At 43.3% G+C, this 20759-nt stretch overlaps 1 protein-coding gene across 1 annotated transcript in view; it reads right to left on the bottom strand.

The window, feature by feature from the left end:
- The window catches only part of dph6 (diphthamine biosynthesis 6), a 58545-nt gene extending 49705 nt beyond the window's left edge, over window positions 1-8840 (bottom strand). The window contains exons 1-3 of the mRNA XM_053434000.1: window positions 8685-8840; window positions 8327-8418; window positions 7010-7194 (exon numbers count right to left, since the gene is read on the bottom strand). Of these exons, the coding sequence (XP_053289975.1) occupies window positions 7010-7194; window positions 8327-8418; window positions 8685-8707 (300 nt within the window). The 5' untranslated portion in view covers window positions 8708-8840. The remainder of the gene's footprint in view (window positions 1-7009; window positions 7195-8326; window positions 8419-8684) is intronic.
- Between the last annotated feature and the right edge of the window lie 11919 nt (window positions 8841-20759).

Below are 20759 nucleotides of genomic sequence, written 5' to 3'. Positions count from 1 at the left end.
TTTTTCTGGTGAGGTCAGGTTCCAGGCTCTTGGCTCTGCTGTCCTCTATCCTCCATATAGCTCCTGCAGACATCACAGACCCCCCCTCCCGCAACAACTCCCCCCCCCCCCCCCCCCCCCCCCCTTTCCCTCCTTCGAGACAGACTAGGAGAAAATATAGCAGCGATGCTGGTTTAACCCACTCTCCAGACTCCAGACAGTGTTTTTCTACGGCTGGTTATGACTTTAGCTGCGGGAGGCGATGGGGCCTGCCCCCAGAAAACGGTATTTCTTGTGGGGACTGGTTAAAAAAACAACATAAAACCCCCTCTTAATTTTGGAGGAGATGAACGGCAGGGAGTTGAAAGACTTGGCACTTATTCCTCAGCTGTCTGTTCTGACGCAGACGGGCTCGGGTCTGACTAAGCTGTTGATACTGGTGAAATTCTAAAAGGTTTTTATTTCAGGTCGACTCTCCTTGTTGACTTCTGTTTTTCTTACGTCACTGGATCATCCTTTTACATGCAGGGCGTACAGCTAATTAATGAGACTTCTTATTTTCAGATGTACTTGAAATGTATTTAGAATTTTTTTTTTAAGACAGATGGAAGCAGACTGAAAAATATAGTGATTTAAAAATGTATCTCTGATGATCGAAAATTCAAGCAGTTTAGAAACAGAACCCACAATGATAACAATGAGTGAATTTGATGAGCCGGTACTAGAAGATAATCACAAATTTCCCTCAATTGTTAACATGAAAAACCACAAATAAAAGGAAGAAATGACAATGATACAATTCCCTTGATAGTTTATTTACATCAAGCCATAAAAAAAAACATATTAACCAATAGATCAAATGCAAATAACCTCTAGATACACCCTCAGTCCACCCGGCATCAAAAATAAAAATCTGAAAAAAACAACCATAAACACATAAACGTTCTTCATTGGAACAATGTTCAACCGAGCAGTGGCTCATGCCCTTGGCGAGGCGAGATAAGGCTATCAGCTTCCATCATCGCTAAACAAGATTGAGCAAAGTACATTAAGCAGAAAAATACAAACAAATTACAAAGGCTTGAGGTTAGGCTCTTTATCTAATGTTTGCGGGGACCGTTAGAGTCAGTTGGAGGGAAATGGGCCTGCATCTAATAGATCCTGTCCCAGCACTTCCACGAGGCCGGCGAACAATACACAGCGCCATTATCTCAGCGCTAATGCTATCCTTCCTCATGTGCAAAACAAGGTCTGCAATCCCAGCCCCACTGCCGCTGTGTCGACCGGCACAAACAGTCTCAGACCAAAGGGGAAAGATAACAATGGCGGTCGCATGTGGAGGAGACTCCGGAGCAATGTCAGCTGCTCGAAGGAATCTCTGCTGTAGCTCGGGCTGAAATATTTATTTAAATACGGCCTCCTGAACTTGAGTGGGAAACGCGATAAAACAAACTTTTCTACAAAGTGATTATCCACGGGTCTTAGGCTGCTTGTAAGCTACTTCCAATAACAACATTTAGAGGTCTCTCCGCACCACAAACCAGCTGCAACAAGCTCGCATTAGCCGGGTTATTGATCCGAGCTCCTAAACCCTCGCTGTGACCCCAGAGGTCATGATTTATGTATTAAGCAGGTTTTTAAAGAAATCCATTTTCCTGTTGAGCCCCCCCTCCCCCCCCGATGTAAGCCTAATGCAGCTCCATGCCGGTAATCAGAGAAGGGCTGTGTGTTTGATTTTGTAACACCCCCCCCCCCCCCCCGCCCTACCCTCCCTTTTATAGTTCAGACCCCTCCTCAACGACGTGTCTCACAACACCTCAGCTCCCTAATCAATACCGCACAGCTCCTTGTTCAACTGGAGATTCCTCTGCCTGCCTGCTTGCCTGCCTACCAGCCGTCCTCCTCCCTCCTCCTCTCTTCTCCTTATTTTCTCCTCTCTCTCTCTTCTCCCTCCTTTCCTCGCAGCGGGACGCACCTCCATCAGGGCGCTCGCAACCACGGCGTGCCAGGCTTCTGACGGGTCCGGATGAAAGTGCGACGACAACACAATGGAGACAAAGATGCCAGCAGACGAAAGATAGAAGGAGCGAGGGAGATGGAAAGAATGAAAAAAAAAAAGAAAAAAGAAAAGGAATGTTTGGACTTGTGGACAGGCTGCCTCTGCGATCTCACAGGGCACCGCTCTTGTCTGCTGATGTCGATAATGGAGTGGCTGAGGATGCGTGTGTGTGTGTGTGTGTGTGTGTGTGTGTGTGTGTGTGTATCAGGAGAAACAGGGAAAGCGTGTGTGTGTTCAAGGAGTGTAATCTCACTTTAAACGTGGTGTTTTAAAGACACAGCAACAGAAGGGAAGGTTTCATCTACAAAGGCCAGAGGTCTCAGTGCACTTTCTCCGAGAGTTTTCCCCATACAGCTCCTGGAGAAATAACGGGCTTGATTAAACAGGAAGGGAAGAATTTGGGTGTTAACACGATCCACAGTATCAGCTCCCATGAAAAAAAAAAATGAAAAACTCAAAGTCTACAAAGTCGAATGATTACAGAATAGGAGATTTGATTTGAAAGTAACATTTCCATCGTTCTCAAAGCCGGGTCTGAGTACGACCGAGATGTCACGGTGCTGCTAATTAGAGCTGGCAGGAAGGAACGCGTGCACAGATATATCTTCTATTGTTCCTCATCACTCTAATGAGCTTAAATGTCTTTGTCTTTATTCATCCGATCAAAGGTTGCAGAGTCGCTGCAATAGAGTCACTGTCTTTTTAAAATAGTATCTATCACTTCATCGAGGGATTGAAGCGGCGGCTGCATCTCACGGAGACTCACTAGCATTCATGGCGTGTGGGGGGGGTGCCGCTTTTCAAGGTGCGACGCCTTTGTGTTGTGAAAACGTTCGACCCGTCTGGAACGTGGCGGCGCACGGTGGGTTTCTCAGACGGGAGAGAAGAGGACGGGAGCTGCAGAGTGCTGAAAGGAGGCGAACCGGGGGCGAGGCGGAGGAGGCAGAGGTGTGTGAGGCGAGCAGAGATAAAAACCCTGTTATCCTGTAGCAGAGGCCCGGTTTGACCTGACCTTGAAGAAACGCAGGCGTGCGCTCGCCCGCACACACACGAGCAGGGTCACGGGGCATAAAGAGCCACTGTGTCAGGTCACAGAGCACAGAGACGGGGAGAAAGGACTTGAGGGATGTGATATGACTAATATGAGGAGTTTTGCAGGCCTTCGGGGGGGACTGGCGTTACAGCCAGCGGTGACTGACACTGCTGATCTGTATCACACATCACAGCAGATCACAGCGGAGGGGAGCAGACCAACCACACACATTAAGTGCAGACACACAAACCTACAGTGTGTGCAGAACAGGAAGGAAAAACATATTTATCTAAGCTACGCACTAAACACAAATTCTATAAACTCGCAGACTTTAAATGTCTGATAGGAAACAAGGACATCGACATTTCAATGAAAAAATTATCTTAGATGTCCCAAAAAATGAAAAAATTCCCATTGCCGCTGCCTAAACAGTTATTTCTCCCCCTCAAAGAGCAGGTTCAAAGATCAGCGCCGTGCAGGATGGGATGCCGTGGCTCGCATGTCTATCAGGTTACACACTTCAAAAGACACGACCAGCGATGAGAGCAAAGGGGCCAAGGATAGGGCCACATTGTCATTCTGCCATTATCACCACTAACCAGGGGATGGACGGCTCACCCCCCCCCCACCCCACCTATTATAATTGAGTTTTTTTTCCTCCTCTATCAACAATGGTTCTGAAGAATATGATCTCTTCCTTTGAATCTTCTGAAAGGCTGCAAACATTCTGCGAGAGGCCAAAGTGTGGAGTCGCCTCGGTCCGTCAGCTCTGGGAATGGTCTGTAGATGGCACTGTTGGCTCAGGCTACGGGTCTGTGGCTTGCATTTCAAAGGAGGAGTAGGAGGAAAAGGAGGAGGAGGAGGAGGAGGAGGAAGAGGGGGAAGAATATCCACTTAAAACTCATCAACTCCGGATCTGAGGAGGGGAAAAAAAAAACTCTTTCATCTATGCTCAAGTGTCATTTGCCAAATATAATCTTGTAACTTCTAATTAATTCAAACTGCGAGAAAAGAATCTTTCAAAATATCACACTTTCCAAACAGAACACATACTTTCGTGCTGAAGCTGTTCTTTTTCGGTGGGGGTGATTTAACAGCTCATTATCAAAAGTAGTGTTTTTTTTTCCTCCCCCCCCCCCTCTATTATTCACTTCACAAATCAACAAGACCACAAACTTTTATGCTGAGAAGAAAAACATTCTCCGTATGAATATGAAACAGTAAACTCAGACTACCTGACGAAGAGAGCGTGACGGTAATCCGGGACTTTTTAAGAGCAGGTTTAAGACGCTGTGACAGAATTGTGTAAGTTTTCTAAATACTGGGAATTCATTGATCTCCCAGAGTTTCTCATCACTCCCGATGCAGAGCAAGCGGTACAAGTTTGTAAAGCTAACCAACGAGTCAGAAAATGCAGCAGTGACCTGAAATCTGAGATAAGAGAGTTGCATTCTTATGGTCGACATCACTCAGCGAGCGAGAGAGGAAGCCTGTTGTTTACGGTGCAGGTCTGTTGATGACGGCGGGAGGGGGGGGTAAACGGGGAGATGACTGGAGGTCTGCCAGCCCATGAGAAGCCCCCCCATGGGAGTCCAAGTGCCGTGATCTATGGCCCGGCTGACTGGTGAGGTCAGACCAGAGAAGCCCTGGAAATGGGAAATTAGCAGCCCTTTGCAATTAGAGCCCTGACCACAGGCAGAAATGGCATATTGCATCACGCACCGGAGACACGTCGGCTATTTGACTGTGAATACTTATGAGACCCCCCCCCCCCGATACCATTAAATTTGACCGTGTGAACGTGGAAACTAACAAGAAAAAACAAACAAGCGAGAGCTGCCTCACGGAGCCGCATGTGTAAAACTGGGGATTTATTTATATAGAAGACAACAAAGATAGGCAGGCAGAGGACGGGAAATGCCCCGAGGCCGGCTGACTGGCCCTTGCCACAGAGGCGGTGTGCGGACACGCAGGGACCCTGGAGCTGCCCTCGGCTCCGGGTGAACACGTCTTCACACGGAAACCTACAGGAAGAACCCACGCACCCCCCACACCTCGCTCATTTACCCCACGTCAAGCCAACTCCCGTCTCAACAACAAACTCCATCCCATAAGAAGCCCTTAAATTTTGACGCTCCGAGCTATAACGTGTGTGTGGTGGGGGGGTGCGGGAGCGGGGAAAGAAGTGTTACACCCGGTTTGTGCTGACAGCAGGGAGAGGAGCTGCTGCTGGAGTGTGTGTCCAGGTGGCTGCAGGCAGTCAGGTAGGCAGGCAGTGCCAGCGGTGTGTTAAACACACATGCAGTTGTCTCCAGCCTGTCAGTCAGCCACCCTGCGCCACACCGGACCACCGAGCTCTCATACATAATTTGGCTTCAAATGAATATTTTTTTTCAGCGTCCTGGCAAAAGTGGTATTTGATGAATTATTAACCCGGTGATTAATTTTTGCATCTGATCTTCTGTCAAGTGGGATAAAAAAAGAATGGAGTTTTTCCTGTGAAGCCGGTTGTTGAAGGGCACCTCGTTCCAACTCCACACATAAAACTTTCATAAACCGATACAACTGGCACACGCCATTTTCCCGGAGTAACATTAAAAAGAAAAACTTACTCCACTTTGAAAGTGGAATCCGGACGTACTTAAATAAGACAGACTAAAAGCACCAACATGGCTTTTTAATCTCCGGAGCAGCTTTACGCCGGTGCTAAGGACTGTTAGTGTACAGTTGGCCAGATGAAGCCCGACAAGCAGAGGCTCCTCGAGACGCTGCTGATGGGCTACTAAGTGACTCTGAATCCACAGAGAGTGACTTGTAAAACATCTCAACAGTGTGACATATGTCATGAACCTTAGCCAAGATGGGAGGTTTAGTGGCGCTCTGAGAGCTTGTTCGCTGAAAACAGCAGTGGAGCGAGAGTCAGCGGTGGCCAATCAAACGACTCGGGTGCATATTAAACAAAGCATTGCGATAGTGAGTTCACATAATCACATGGTGGGATAACACTATTCCAAATAAAAATCACAGTCGATTAAAAGCCGTGAATGTCTCTTTTATCACAAACGTACATATTTTTTTTGCTTTTTTTGATTAATGTAATTTGTTCAATTTGCTTTGTTTCCCTGTGGAGTTTTATTTTATGTCTAATTTATGTATATCTGTTCATATGTAGGTTTAGTTATAGAGTAATTAACATCTGTCTCAATAATAATAAAATATATTTTAAATTGCAGTTTTTCCCATATGCACACACACAAAAGTTCATATTTGTAGAAAATATATGTATATACATTTTAATATAATATAAAAATGTAATCTGGGATGATGTTATATATCAAGGGTTGTGCTGCTCTAAGGAGTAAATATGCCAGAAAAATATTAGTAAAAACATTTAATTAAAATTACAGAAGCAGTCTAAGAGCCTAAGATGTTCTTACAAATTATCCAAATGGCACCTTCAAGAGCGTATTAGATTTTTAGTTTTGTTGTGATACATAATAAAAAAATGCATCATTGAACTTGGCGAACCCGACCCGTCTCTTTACTAACGCTAAAGAACCAGGTAAACAAATGATGAAAGACACAGCCATTGATAAATTACATCCTTAGAGATAAACTTTAAATAGATTGTTTTTTACACAGACCTTATATATGGGCAGAGAGAGATTTGGATAATTTACTAAAAAGGCAAAGAAGAGAAACGAGGCCAATGATCCTGAGCTTCAACTGAACAGATGGCAGCGATGGAGAAGCCAGTGAGACACATGCTGCTTTGTTGCTTCTGTGTGTAACATACAAAAGAGTCAAATAAACAGCAATGATAAAAAAATCTGAGCTATGCTGATCAAGAGGTTTTTAAATCCAGATTAGATGCAGCATCCACTGTGCTGACAGACCCACTCCCAGGTTAAGAACATCCCATCACTGTATCTTTCTACCTTGACGAGGTGCAGCAGCTCATACAGGTCCTCCACCTCGTCCCCTTCCGTCTCCCTGTAGTTCCTGCTGATGTCCAGGCTGGAGCCCTGGATGGTGCGTCTGTATAGAGGCAGATCCATGGCTTCAGAATACAGGTCTATGGCCTCGTGTCCCACGGTCTGGTACATGTAACTGTCCAACTCATCTGCAGCAGAGACGAAAAGAGGTTTGAGTGTCTGATGACAAGCCATTCATCACATTTCTGAGGAAAAGAGATGACGAGTTTAATATATCTAAAGGATGTGAGAAAGCTGAGGGTGAATAAAAGTCCACGTTAACTTTTAGATTAATCTGAGGATTCTTTTCTCAATAATTTGAGTAGTTGTTCTGTCTAAAGAAGCCAAACAATGATTCTTTGAACTGAGGGCGACCTGTGTCTTGTTTTTATTTGATCAACAGTCACAAACCCAAACATACTGTATTTATTAAAGATATAAGAAATGACAAAGAAGATTTAAAGGAACTTGTGTTTCAAAACTACTGAATAGTTTGTGTAAAGATCCATAAGGGAAACAAATTAATACAGTACATACTTTGAAATCAGAATACGTATCAACTCCAAAGTACCTCTGTCATACTGAAAATTTCAGTGATAAAATACTCAAATTAATTTTAATTGGAAAGTTACAAGATCAAATAACTTATTCAGACATTTCAATATTGTAGCAATGGTGTATAGTGACTGGGAGGTCACTAGTTCGGTCCCTCAGACTAAACCTGAGTGGATAAAATGAGAGAGCATCACTGGCCCTTTCCTCATTCCCACCACCATGAAGCCTTTGTGCAAGACCTTTCAAATCCTGATAGCTTCGGAGGAGTCACTCAGTGGCCTACAGATGATGGTGGTGTTTTAAAAAAAAGCTCACGATAAAACTACTGAACAGATTTCCGCAAAACTTGCTGGCGGGGTGGGACATAAGACAATTAAGAACCTATACAGTGTTGGCACAAATCAGGACAAAGGGGTTGGATTCATTTTCCCCAATTTCCCAGGAAATTATTCATGGATCTTAATGAAATAAACAGACATATCTAGGGGAGTGATATCTGTGAGTGTGTGTATTTCTGTGCACCCTGAGTGAATTGAAGGGGACTGTTGGACCTTGATAGAGATATGCACCCATTCTAGTTTTGCATATAACTTATCTACAAACATAAATCTAGTACAGAACTTTGTGCAGTACTTTGATTCTGCACAGCTCAAAGTTTCCTGGTGTGCAGACTTGCAGCTGGCTGGCCCACATTAAACCCCCCCAGCAGCTCTTCCTCCTCCTCACCTGTGTGGGCAGGACGCAGGTTGGCCAGAGCTACGATCCGGTGGCCGGCAGCGACACACTGCATCATGTTGTAGCAGCTGTCTTTGCCCCCACTGGAACACAGGATGAGAAACAGCCTCAGACACAGGGTAAGGCTTTGAATCATTAGCATGCAGACCTGTAAGTTATCAGCGGGACACAGTGTGTGTGGAGCAGCAGCATTAATATGCAAAGATAAAGATAGAGATAGAGATAAAGATGCTCTATTCTAAACAGGGAACAAGAATATCCATAACTGAGAGTGAATCACTGCTATGCTAACAAAACTAAAATCACCCCCACATCTCTGAGCCAGTTAGAGATAATACTGAGGGACTACCTTATCAACGCGACCACTTTCATCTTCCTACGTTTCCCTTAAGAGTCGAGTGACAGTTTAATGGTGACAGAGCTCAGCAGCAGGTAGAAGGAGGGAGAAAACACCACAACAACATGTGAGGCATGTGAGAGGCAAAGCTTCCGGGTTGCTGAAGGACCCCTGCTCTCCACCGAGACGTCCTCTAACATGCCTGAGAGAAAATCATTAAACCCTGAGTTTCTCTTTCTGTCAAACTCAGTATCGGGTTTTGATTATAATCAAAACCAAAACCAGATAAGGTATTGGCGAAGCAGATTGTTCAAAGTTAAAATGTAATGAAAATATGTAATGACAAATATCCATAATAAAAAAAATAACAAAAGTATTCAATACAAAGTGCTCAAAACAAATATTTGGTAATTGAATAAAGAAATCAAAATAATGATGAATAATTGAAAGAAAAATGAATCACAGACAAAATGTATATTTCAGCAACACATGCAAACAACTTTGCAGGCACAGAGGTCATGTGTGCATTTTTTGTATTTCTTTAACACAAATGAAACACTTTTGCATGCTCATTACATGTGGTTATTATTTTGTGTGTCTTGAAACAATTTCATACGTAATATTACATAAAACACATTTTACACATGATAACTTGAAAAAGAGTGTCATATAAAATGTATTATTTCACATTTGAAAGCAAGAATTACACATGTTTTTCAACTCTCATAATGGCACAAGGCACAAATTTGGAAAAAAACGACTTGCACAGTTCTGTTTACTATAATGAAACGTAGTCAAAGTGGCTCTGCCCAGTGATTGTAATGCTGACACTGACATGCATCCTTCCCATCTCGTGTCTCGGGAGAGAGGACCAGAAGTCCACACTCTGGTATTCACACACACAGGTTGCACTTTTCCTCTGAGGGAGCCCCATTTCGCTCAGAGGAAAAGCCTTTGATGCTCTTTTTGCTCTCTGTTGTTGTGCCAGAGCAGAATAATTGCACTGCTTTCGTGTGCTTCCCTCACCTTCTACCCCTAAGCAGGCCAAAGGCAACTGATTTTGTTTGAGTGTACAAAATTGAGAGAGACGTCTCTTCATCCCCTGGCTTTCAAATGGGTTGCCTTTTTTGTTTTTGTGTTATTCTCCCTGAACGTGTGACAAAATCTAAAGATGCAGATTAGCATCATTTGTTGTACAGGCAGTACAGACTGAGGTTACTTTTCTAAAGAGTGATTATGATGTCTGAAGAAGAAATACAAAATGTCATCTGTTCAATTGTCTTACCTTGTTTTGTTGTTTGATCAATTCCTCCTTTCTTCTTTTAATATATTGATTTATTCTAGTTTATTCAACATGGGTATGTATCATATTATCATCATCATCAATGTGGCTACAATAAAAATCTAAATTTAATGACTAGACTAAATGTATTAAAGTGATGTTAATTATATTCACCCTCAGTCACTGGGCAGGCAAACGTAAAAACAATAAATAAACAAATTAATTTGTGCGATAAATATCTCACAACATGTTGGAAATTTCATTCGACAGGACGAGTGATTTTTCAAACGGTTTCTCAGCCACGTTGGTTTGAGAAATGTCCTTGTGCTGGTGCGCTGGCGAGAGCAGGACACGTCCCCCTGGGTCTGGTTGTCCTTCAGTCTTGTAAACTCATTAATATATCACCTATGTTTTCCAATTTTGCGAGTTATACTTTATGAAACAGCCTCACCGCCCCTGGTAATTTCCATTAAAAAGCCCAGCCCATAGGATATGACTAATGCCAATTTTAGTCACTTATCAGTTTTAATTCGTGTCGTTTATTTCCCTGACAAATAAAGAGGTGCTGTTGTTCCGTTTTTATTTGTGGCAGCGGTTTTTGCTGACGTAAAAGAGCGTTTTATGTCCATATTGTTGGTGCGACGGGAATAAAAAGTGTTGATGGATAGCCCAACTGAGACACAGCCAATGGACGTGAATATGAGACGCATAAATATGAAAGCGAGGCAGCAGGAATCAAATGACACCCTTGGCCTTTTCTTAAAGGAGCATGTGCATATGACAGGTGATTTACACAGACACACAAACTAATTTTTGCCGCACAAGGACACAAAAAGTTTGGGGCGTAATGAGAAACTAAGGCCTCAAATCACAGGACGATAAATTGAGTGTCAGAACAGGCCAGCCAAGGTTGCACGCTGAGTGGCCAGAATAAACTACAAACACACACACACACACAGACACAACAACAAACACACACACACATACACTCCTGTTCCTTCAACAACATGACAAAGCAAGTACGTTTGCTGCACAGTGCATCGTGTACACATCTTTCTGAAGAGATTGGGGCTATTTGCAAAACATTTGTCAGCAATATGTCCAGAAAAAAGACAATGAAACAATAAAATCTTTAATTATTTGTATTGGTCCCACATGCAACAGTGAGCAGGCACACTTTAAAGCATGCATTGCTATGTTTGAATGTTCGATTGTATGTATGATGAAGAATTTCACCAGGATGTTCAGATGAAATCAAATTTGCAAACAGGATTTTTAATTCTCAGTTTGATAATTGGATGTTTTAAGTTAACGCTCATCGGTATTGTATTTTTTTCAAGTGCACTCCATTGTCTTTTACTTAAGTTATCGAAAAAAGTTTGTTTTATTCAAGGAATTTACTTAGGTACAAAGTAAATGTACTTTATTACCTCTGACCACTTTATAATCATAGAAAAAAACTTAGTCAAACTACAACAGTTTTGCTTGAATATACTTTGGATCGATTCTCCTTTAAAAGAGATGGTCAATATTTAGGCATAAATGTGCAGCTGAGCTCCAAATATCAATATGTAAGACTGAATTCTGTGAGAGACCTTTAATGACATGAAAATCAGAAGAACGATGGCAGCAAACTTCACAGCAGAAACCTCAAATTCCTCTCATTTAACTTAACATTCATAACTTTTGTCAAGGATAACTTTCTGCGACAGCTCGGGCCAACTTAAATTATTTTTTCCGACTCCACAAATCGAAATTGAATTTAACTGTAATTTGGATTTAGGTCAGACCGAAGCCACAAACATGGAGCAGAGGACACAGAGGACACAGAGGACACCGATCCAAATTAAGCTCCTTGCCTCCGACATCCCGTCGTCCCCTCTCCATGCATCGTTTCCCCCTCTGGACTTCACAGTCGGAGTCAGAGTCAATTCAAATCTTTGAGGTTTTCTGTGAAAGAAACATTCTTCACTGTGGCGCAGTGAGCACAACAGAAAGCTCTAATTCCAGATGAAGTGTAATGAGGGCAGATGACAGCCAAATGTTATCTTAAGATAGTGATAAATTTGCACTCAAGTGAGCAATGGTTTGAAGCGGCGGCCCTGCGTATTCTTAACTTTCCTCCTCCGGTGTTGCCTCCATCAGGGGCTCATTTTCCAAAGAACTATCAACGTAATGATGCCTCTTTAGGGCCTAACCACATCCAAATCAGTTAGTAAACAACCCAAACGGGGATCTGTACACATTTTTACAGACAATTAACTGTTATCACGAGGGGCCCAAATGGATTAGTAGGCTCATTAATGTCTGAGGCTAATCGGTCCTTGATTGGAAATGTGAGAGAATGTGAAAATAAAGTCGTGGTTTGATCCAAATTGTGTTTGATCACGGCACCGTCCGTAGCAACAGTCCCAGTCTGCAAACAGTAATTGAGTTTTTTTTTTTCTCCAAATCCCCCCCCCCCCCCAATGAAAATCTGTCTTTCTCCCTCTCTGGGTCCCTTTTGGCTTCTAAAGTACATAAAGCATTGAAATGGATCGTGACTCATGGGCTGCTGCTCCTTTTTGAAAGCTCTGAAATCATTTAGCTGATACCTTTTATTAAATGATGCATATGTCTCCTCAGAATTATGCCTTTCAGATTCATTTCAAAGTGCTGATGCTGATTCAGAGCTACTTGTATTTATTAGCTCCACCAAAGAGGTTTTGTTTCCCCGCTGTCCATTATTTGGTTCATAAGCAAGATTCATCAAAAGCTATAACTTCTATAACGAGTAACTCAATTTCCCCTGGACTCAGAAGTCAAAGGTTACATCCATTATATTTCTGATTCTGAAATTTTTTGCATATGAAAGGTCTGAATATTCTTTTAATTTTAGTACATTGGACATTAACTTAATTATTGGACAAATTAGCTTTTTGCCTGATGGTGGTGCTAGATGGAAAAGTCAGAGGAATCCCCAAAGTTCCAGTAATTCATCCTGAGAGGCGATGCTTCCAATAGATGCCACCACACTTCACTAAAAGCCCCAAATTCCATCCTGCTGGTGGCTCTGGAGGAAAAACGGTGGTTTTGCCAATGTCAATAGGATTCCTTCTCTGGAGGCTGTGCACGTCTGGCCTCTGCAGTCGTTGTTGGAATATTTCGGTCTGGAACAAAGTGGAGGATCGACCCACCAACCAACAAACAGTAAGCGTTCGTAGAGTCAAGAAATTATGAACTTTGAATACACAGCTTTTGGCTCATGAGTGATAAAGTATGTGTGTGTATATGAACCCTCTACAGACCTGATTGAAAAAGCTCCACATTTCAGGATTGCAGAATTAAAAAAAAAACTCTCCGACCTTTCCAGTGCTTCAGGAAAATCAACTTTCCAATGTACAAACCAACTTATCATCCCCAAGTACAAATGTCATTTCCTGAATATTTCTCCTTGATTTTGAAATTGTTTTGCCCCCTCCTCCCCCCCTGGCATCCAAGAATCAAATTATGGCTTCGGTGGTTGAGGCTTGTGAAGCTCCTGGCCAAGAGGATGTGGTCCATTACAGCACGCCACCGTTCCACTAATTATGAAGCAGCCAAAGCAAACTTGCACGCACTGCTATCACCTGACCCAGCCGCCAAACTCCCCTCCCCATCCAAGATCTTTAGTCTAATGGTTTTCAGAGACACGATGGGCCTGGTAAAGCCAAACCACTGGACATTTGGCCCGAGCTGCTTAGAAACACAAATCCAGTGATGAAAACTATGAACAGAGAAAGAGTACCCATAGTTCTTTTTTATGGTCAAACCGACATTTGCTAAAGCATTTGCTGTCATCGATCAATTTTAATTTATCAATATTTCAAGTATAATATAAAGGGGTTTGCAGCTTATTATACTGGTAAATAAATATAGTAAGTGAGTATCACAATAGCCAGTGTGTGTATTCTGTTAATTGTCCGATGGGATGCTGGAAGTTGCTCATCTGCTCTCTGATACACAATCCTCGGACAGTTTCCCTCTCATCTGACAAACACGATCCTAATCCAGGAAATAGCCTGCAATCAGAATATTGGACCTGACATCAGAGGTAGCCACAGAGGCGATTCCCACACACCCCTCCCACAGCTTCAAAGGTCTTCCTGGGCCTGTTATGGGTTTCCCCCATGATGAAGTGTGACACTCCGCAAACACAAAAGCCCCAGCTCTCTCGCGGGTCTCCTTTGCTTTTCTTGGATCACTCCGGTCCGGGCCGATGCCAAGTCGACTTGGCGGTTGTCAAAACGGGCCCCATATCTCTCCCGAAGAGTGCGTGTGGGGTACGTGTGTGTGCCGTGTGGGCCGGTGTGCATGCGTGTGGTTATGGGCGTAGAGTGTGTGTTTGTTTCCACCTTGAAAGTGATGTAACGTCCATCCATAATCAAAGCCACCACCTGCAGGAGTTACTGTCTCCAGAGACAAATGATTTATCTTTCCTTACACCGGACAATTAAATATAATCATTTCCATTTTTTACTTTTTTCAGCCCCATGTGATAATGCCTAATTCTCAAACATATCCTGCTTCTGGTTTTGACTGCGGTTCGTGCTTCCTTCATTTTCAACATTAATCACACGTCTTTCTTCTTTCCTCGCGTTTTTGATCCATCTACCCCCCCCCCACCCCCCCTCTCTGCCCCAACATTTTTCTTTCATGTGTCCACTTACCCTCCTTAGTGGTCACTTGTCCCCCCGCCCCCCTCCCCCCCTCCCCCCTTTGCAGTAAGACGTCACCTGTGCTGTGCCGAATAGCCGGCCGCAGCTTTCAAGCCAGACCAGCCAGCTCGGTGCCAGAACACAGCGAAACTCAGGTCTGCCATTTGTCTTGTGGTTTTTGAGTTGGGGATATTTGTCTAACGCGCTGTCCAATGTCAACACCGGCTCTAAATACCCTTGCTGCTGCACGAAGTGGGTTTCCTCGGGGAGGATGAGGATTGATTCAGGGGCTGCAGAGGAAATGCAGGGAGAGGAGGAGAAGGAGGACGGCGGAGGGATGAGCATTGAGGAGAGAGGATATCGATCAAGGCTGATATTGTGTATATGTAGACGACAAAAAGGAGAAAATCATTAAAAGACCGAATCAATCTGTACGTTAAAATCTTTCTCAAAATAAATCCTGCCTCTGCCCTCACTACCAGCCTGTGGGTTTCTCCCCAGCCACGGTTTGTACACAGGGGGTTAACCAGTTTAAAGCGCTGACAGGCCCGCATGTGAAAGATGGCCCCCGATCATTCAGAACCATTTCTAAACCTGTGACTAACCATAAATAACAAACAAAATCCAAGGCCTCCCACCAGCATTAACAGCGGCTTCGCCAGATGAGAAACTGTCGGCGAGATAGGAGATGACCTCAGGTTTACGGCCTAAAACCTGTTGATCCTGAGCGATTGATTGTCACCCTAAGAGAGAGCGCCCGCCCCCATCAATCCCCCCCCCCCCACACACACACTCCACACCACCACCACCACCGTCTCAGCAAAGAACGAGATGAATTCTGGCAGCGATTCCGCCATGAGAAGCACATCAGTGGCCTCTGCCTTGTCTTTTATGAGGAGAAGTCCATACACTGGGCCCAATATTCCTGGTTACTGGAGTCGGGTGATTAAAGTGTATAAAAAAGGGGGCAGCACCACTAAAAGGCAGTGATTTACTGAGCTGTCGCCTCAGTTCAGGCGGGGCGACAAGTTCAAGTCCCCGCAGGAGGGCCGTAATGAAAATGGAACGAGGAGCGAGGCGGCGTTAGGTGGCGCAGGCTGGAGGGTTGAAGGGTCGCCGGGGGGTCGGAGACGTCGGTGGGACAGGGTCACCTGGGGGGTGATGAGGATGATGATGATGCATGGATTCAGATTTTGAGTTTGTGTACGCAGGTAACCTTCAACAACTTTAGGTCCGCTAACTTATTTTGGGAACACGCATTTTTTAACGCATTCCTGCGGTGATGCATTGAGCTCCAATTTCCCTGTGGTTAGAAAATCAACAATCTCAGTCAACATATCATCATTAAATGCGGGTGCAACTGTGAGACTGTTCTGAAGACTTTCCCAGATGGTGTGTTAAAAAGCTGCAGCTTCTACCCTCAGCTTGCAAAAAGGACATTTTCAACGAGAAATTTGACCATAACTACATGTTTATTTTCACAACTTCCGTATTTGTTGATGATTTGTCTGTTAGATGTGACTTTGTCATGATAAAGCTCATGAAATCAGGGCTTTCTGGCAGCTCCAGTTTTCTATCAGCCTTCCTAAAGCTCAGAAACTAAGATGCTACATCTCCTTTGATTAATCTTTACAAAGACAGGGGGATTTTTTTAATTTTGGCCCATAGACTGTATGTTAAGAAATCCCTTCCACTTCCTCCCCATATTCAGAATTGAAGCCAAAATATTCTGGATACCAATGCATTCATCTTGCACATTCGAGCCAGAGTCTGCACAGTAGCAATCAGGGGATGTGATGGCTATTTCCCACCAATACAAACGAACGACCAATCACGAGTCAGTCTCAGCTGTCAACTTTAACGTTGGGCCCTATTTTTATAGCATCAAATATTTGAATAAAACCAACTTACCAAGAACTATACCGATTTCTACGTTGATTTGAGAAACATGTATTGAAGTGTACTTTGAGATTTTAGTTCGGTCCATGTCCAATCTGCAAACATGGAGGAGATGGGATTTATGACCTATACTGCAGCCAGCCACCAGGTGGCCATCGAGGTGCTTTGGCCTCACTTTTGGGGAGCAGTCATATCGTCCATGTTTTTACACAATCGAGGCTTTGGACAGAGCCCAGTTGAGGTGTTACCATTTCCAGTCTGTAGGATAAGCAAAGCTAATCTAAGCTAAGCTAACCGGCATCTGGTTGTGGCATCATATTCACCAAACAGGCATTAAAGTGCACGGGATCAGTGTCTTGCTTTGAACTCAGGTAATAAAGTAAAAAATGTTCTGTCATCCAGGTCCTTAAGTTGTGTTGCGTTGTGTTGAGGTGTGTCAGAGTTAACACACTTCCAGTGTTCTCAGCTGAAAAGGAGGGATTACTGAGTCCCTGACCTTCCACTAACCTCGACCTGACCTTGTAAAAAAAAGAAAACCCTGACCCCATCATTTCCAGCCTTACAGGATTCATCTGCTGGCCTGGCTCTCATCTGTGGGAGTGGGGTTTGATGCCTTCAAGTACCAGCAAGCTATAAAAGACACATCCTGATGGGCCTTCCTCTGTTGTGTTTAATAGCTGTCTGTACACCCCCCCACCCCCCATCCTGACCTCCGCCACCACACCCACCCTCAGCCTCTGAACTGGCCCTTGGCTAACCCTTCATATCCAGGGTTCAGGGTCAGGGCAGCAGACTCCCAGCCTGTTGGGCGGTTGCCCAGAGGAGCCGATGCAGCTGTGAGCAGCGGGAGGGACACAAGAGACCCGGGGAGCCCCAAAGAGAGGAGAGAGGCCGCAGTGTGTTTACAGCATCTTAACTTTAGGGAGGGAGGGAGCGCGGGGGCTTACACGGAGCATGACGAAGGAGCGGTGCAGTGTATAAATAAGTGTCACATAAAAAGAAGTGTGTGATTCTTTCACTGCCGTCTAACAGCTGAGTGGACACAGAAGAAATGTGCATTAATGCCTTTTCTGGTGCGGTTCAAGAAGTCAACCGCCATTATTTTTTTCAAAGTTACGTTTTTCTTTTTCCGATCTTACTTTAGATCCAAACACCTGTAGATGAACAAATCATGAAGGACACATGACTAGAATAGCACATATCTCTGCAGAGGCCCAACAGCCCCGTTAGATTCAATCGAGCTGCCCCAAATATCACACACTGGTTCATATTAGTTCCCTAAATTTTTTTGAATTATTTCCATTAAGACCAGTGAATCATTCCCCTGGAAAATGGTGAAAACCTTGAAAAACGTCCTATCTTGGGATGTTAAAGAAAAGCAACAAAAGATTCCTGGTTCACCCCCTGATATGGGCTCGTGAAAATCTGTTAAATATGATATGATGTGGTGTTTTACGGAAAATCTAATATATAATAAGTGGGCTACGTGTCCTTGTATGAATTCGAGTGAGCTAATTCTATTGAAAACTACTCACTTCCACAGAAGGAAGTCTCTCCCGGCCCTGAGAGCAAAGATTCAAGAGTCTGGTATCTGCTTCTTCCTGCTGGAGAACAAAGAGGACACCGAAGTCTAAACACTCACACTCACACACACACACACACACACACACACACACACACACACACACACACACACACACACACACACACACAAACGCACACACAGACACACACACTTATCTAATATTTTTGGATTGCTTGCGTCTGTATCAGGTCATGTCTGTACGTCTTGTTCGTTTCCTGTGGAAATGAAACGCTATTCAGCTGTTGTTCAGACTCGTATTTCCTAAGCAACTCTGACCAAGTGGGGCCGACACAATAGATGTGAATCTGATGAGGAACGCATTTTCGTGGCGAAGACGGCGACGACACAAACAATAACATCCACAGAGCCCACTTCCTGAAACATATTCTTTTAGAATAACAAACGCCGGCTGCTCACGGCTCTCTGATGGCTTCATTTTTCACTCGGGGTAACTTGCTAATTTTTACAGCTCAATGTCCTCCACTCAGCCTGTATCACTAAGTCATAAGCACGCTGCTCCCGGCTGATATATGGCGCCGCAAGATGATGTCAGCGAAAAACACTTTCAATAATTGCTATGATTAATATTCCCAACCTTCCCTTCTCCATCCAGCCACATATCTCCAGAAAGGTTCATCTATCAGTCTGCTCTCAAACTGTTTAAGTCCTCTGAGTGATGCATGGCGCACGGCCAACCCTGTGTTCCAATGCACACTATTTACATTCATTTAAATTATGAGTCGATGAGTCTCCGGTGCATCAAATTACCATGAGTTAAAGTGATAGCACCAGGGAGAAGACAAAGGTATTTACTGTTTAATTGTTTCGACTTCGATTCCCTTTCCTTTTTTTTTTCAGTTGAAAAGGTGACATTAAAATTGTTTGTGGCGTTGTCGTTATTCAGTTTCAGGAGAGCACATGTAAATTTTACTGGTAGAAAGGTGTTGACTGCATCCAGGTCCAGGTCCAGGTCCACGTCCACGTCCACGTCCAGGTCCAGGTCCACGTCCACGCCGTCCTACAGCTGCAGGCTGGAATGTGGATCTCTCACAGGACGGGTTTCCTCTTGGCTCACACTCTAATTGTTTAGGAGGAAAAAGGTGAAACAGATATGTGTAAACAGCGGAGGGTTTCCAGGGAGTCAGGAGAGACTGGCAGGGCCCGGGACAGTAGCTGACACATTCACGCTGAAGACCCAGCTCCGCTATATTCTGCCTGGTGGCGTCAGAAACAAATAAGCTCTCACTTCCTCAGCGCTGACGGACGAGTTCATGCTCCGGTGGGAAACACTTGGACGTGTCAGTCTGACTGTCCAGAGAACATATACACTAACTGGACAGATAATACAGCAGAGTGTGAAGTCGATTATTGGGGGTTTGTGCTTTCTTAAATAAACTGTAGCAAGAAATAAATGCTTCAAGTAGGTAAAATACAGTAAATAAGGCTTTGCTGCTGAATATGAAAAAAATGTCTAACTGGAATATCACTGAGTAGAGACTACCACCAAAGCCAAACAGTCCCCTGATTAAAACCACATTTAAATTCCCTGGACTCAGATTTTTCTTTGGATCTGCCCTAAACTGCACAGACTCAAAAAAAGATCAGTCCCTTTAATAAGCCAGTTGTTTTCCATCAAGTTCCAATAATGATTCCCTGAAAATCAAGGAAATTTGAAAAAAGATTTGTAACACATCCGTTTTGTAAAAAATCCATTCAGTAGTTTTTGCATTATCTTGCTATAAATCAAACAAATGGACAAGGGTGAAAACATATAAAAATAAATTATTATAATAAATTATATATAAATAAATTATATATAACAGGCTTTGGACAACGTGTGTTATAAATAATGATATAAATAATATATTATAATATTGAAACACACTTACATGAATAATTTACGTTTACACAAATATGTGTGTATAATCTTTAGAGCTGATACATTTTAATGAAGCAAGTGTGAAACACAGGTCAATATCTAAATCTATTGGTTTGTCTCATTTAGGTACATATGTTCACAATAATGTGATTAATTATGAAATTATGATAGCTGATATGATTCGTCCTTAAGGTGCATGTGTATTTTGAATATATAAATATATTTTCTTTGTCTCTTTAATCTGTTTTGAATTGTTCTGTCTTTCCCAGTCTTGCACTTCTCTCGCTCGTACAGCACTTCATTGTCTTTGTGTATCACATAAGTGCTGATCATAAAAAGGAAATATTGCCATCACCGGGAATATTTCTGCTCCCTGGATGAGCGAGATCTCAGACAGTGATGTTCGGTGTAACAAATTGATAGGAGTCAATTAAGCATCTATTATTAACCTCCTATGGTTCACTGTCAATTATCTGTCCCATTAACTCTGTAATACTGTACTCAGTATGTGTTTAACACAGAGGAGATCCAGCGTGGCTCATATCTAATCTGCACTTGTGGAATGAAGAAGGTGCCAGAAATCATGAGTTTTTAATGTAAATTCAATTTAATTACATTTAATGAAATGGTTAAGGTCATTTACACCTCTGTTGCTAGGCTCGTAGATGATTTATAATAATATTAATGTATGCTTGTATAGATAAGTAATGAATTCTCACTTCTGTGTCTTAAAAGTCGAGGCTCAAAGATGTTTTTTCTGCGCAGT

This window comes from Pleuronectes platessa, chromosome 11 (genome assembly GCF_947347685.1).
Source record: "Pleuronectes platessa chromosome 11, fPlePla1.1, whole genome shotgun sequence".
NCBI lineage: Eukaryota > Metazoa > Chordata > Actinopteri > Pleuronectiformes > Pleuronectidae > Pleuronectes > Pleuronectes platessa.
This window is presented reverse-complemented; position numbering and strand designations above follow the sequence as displayed.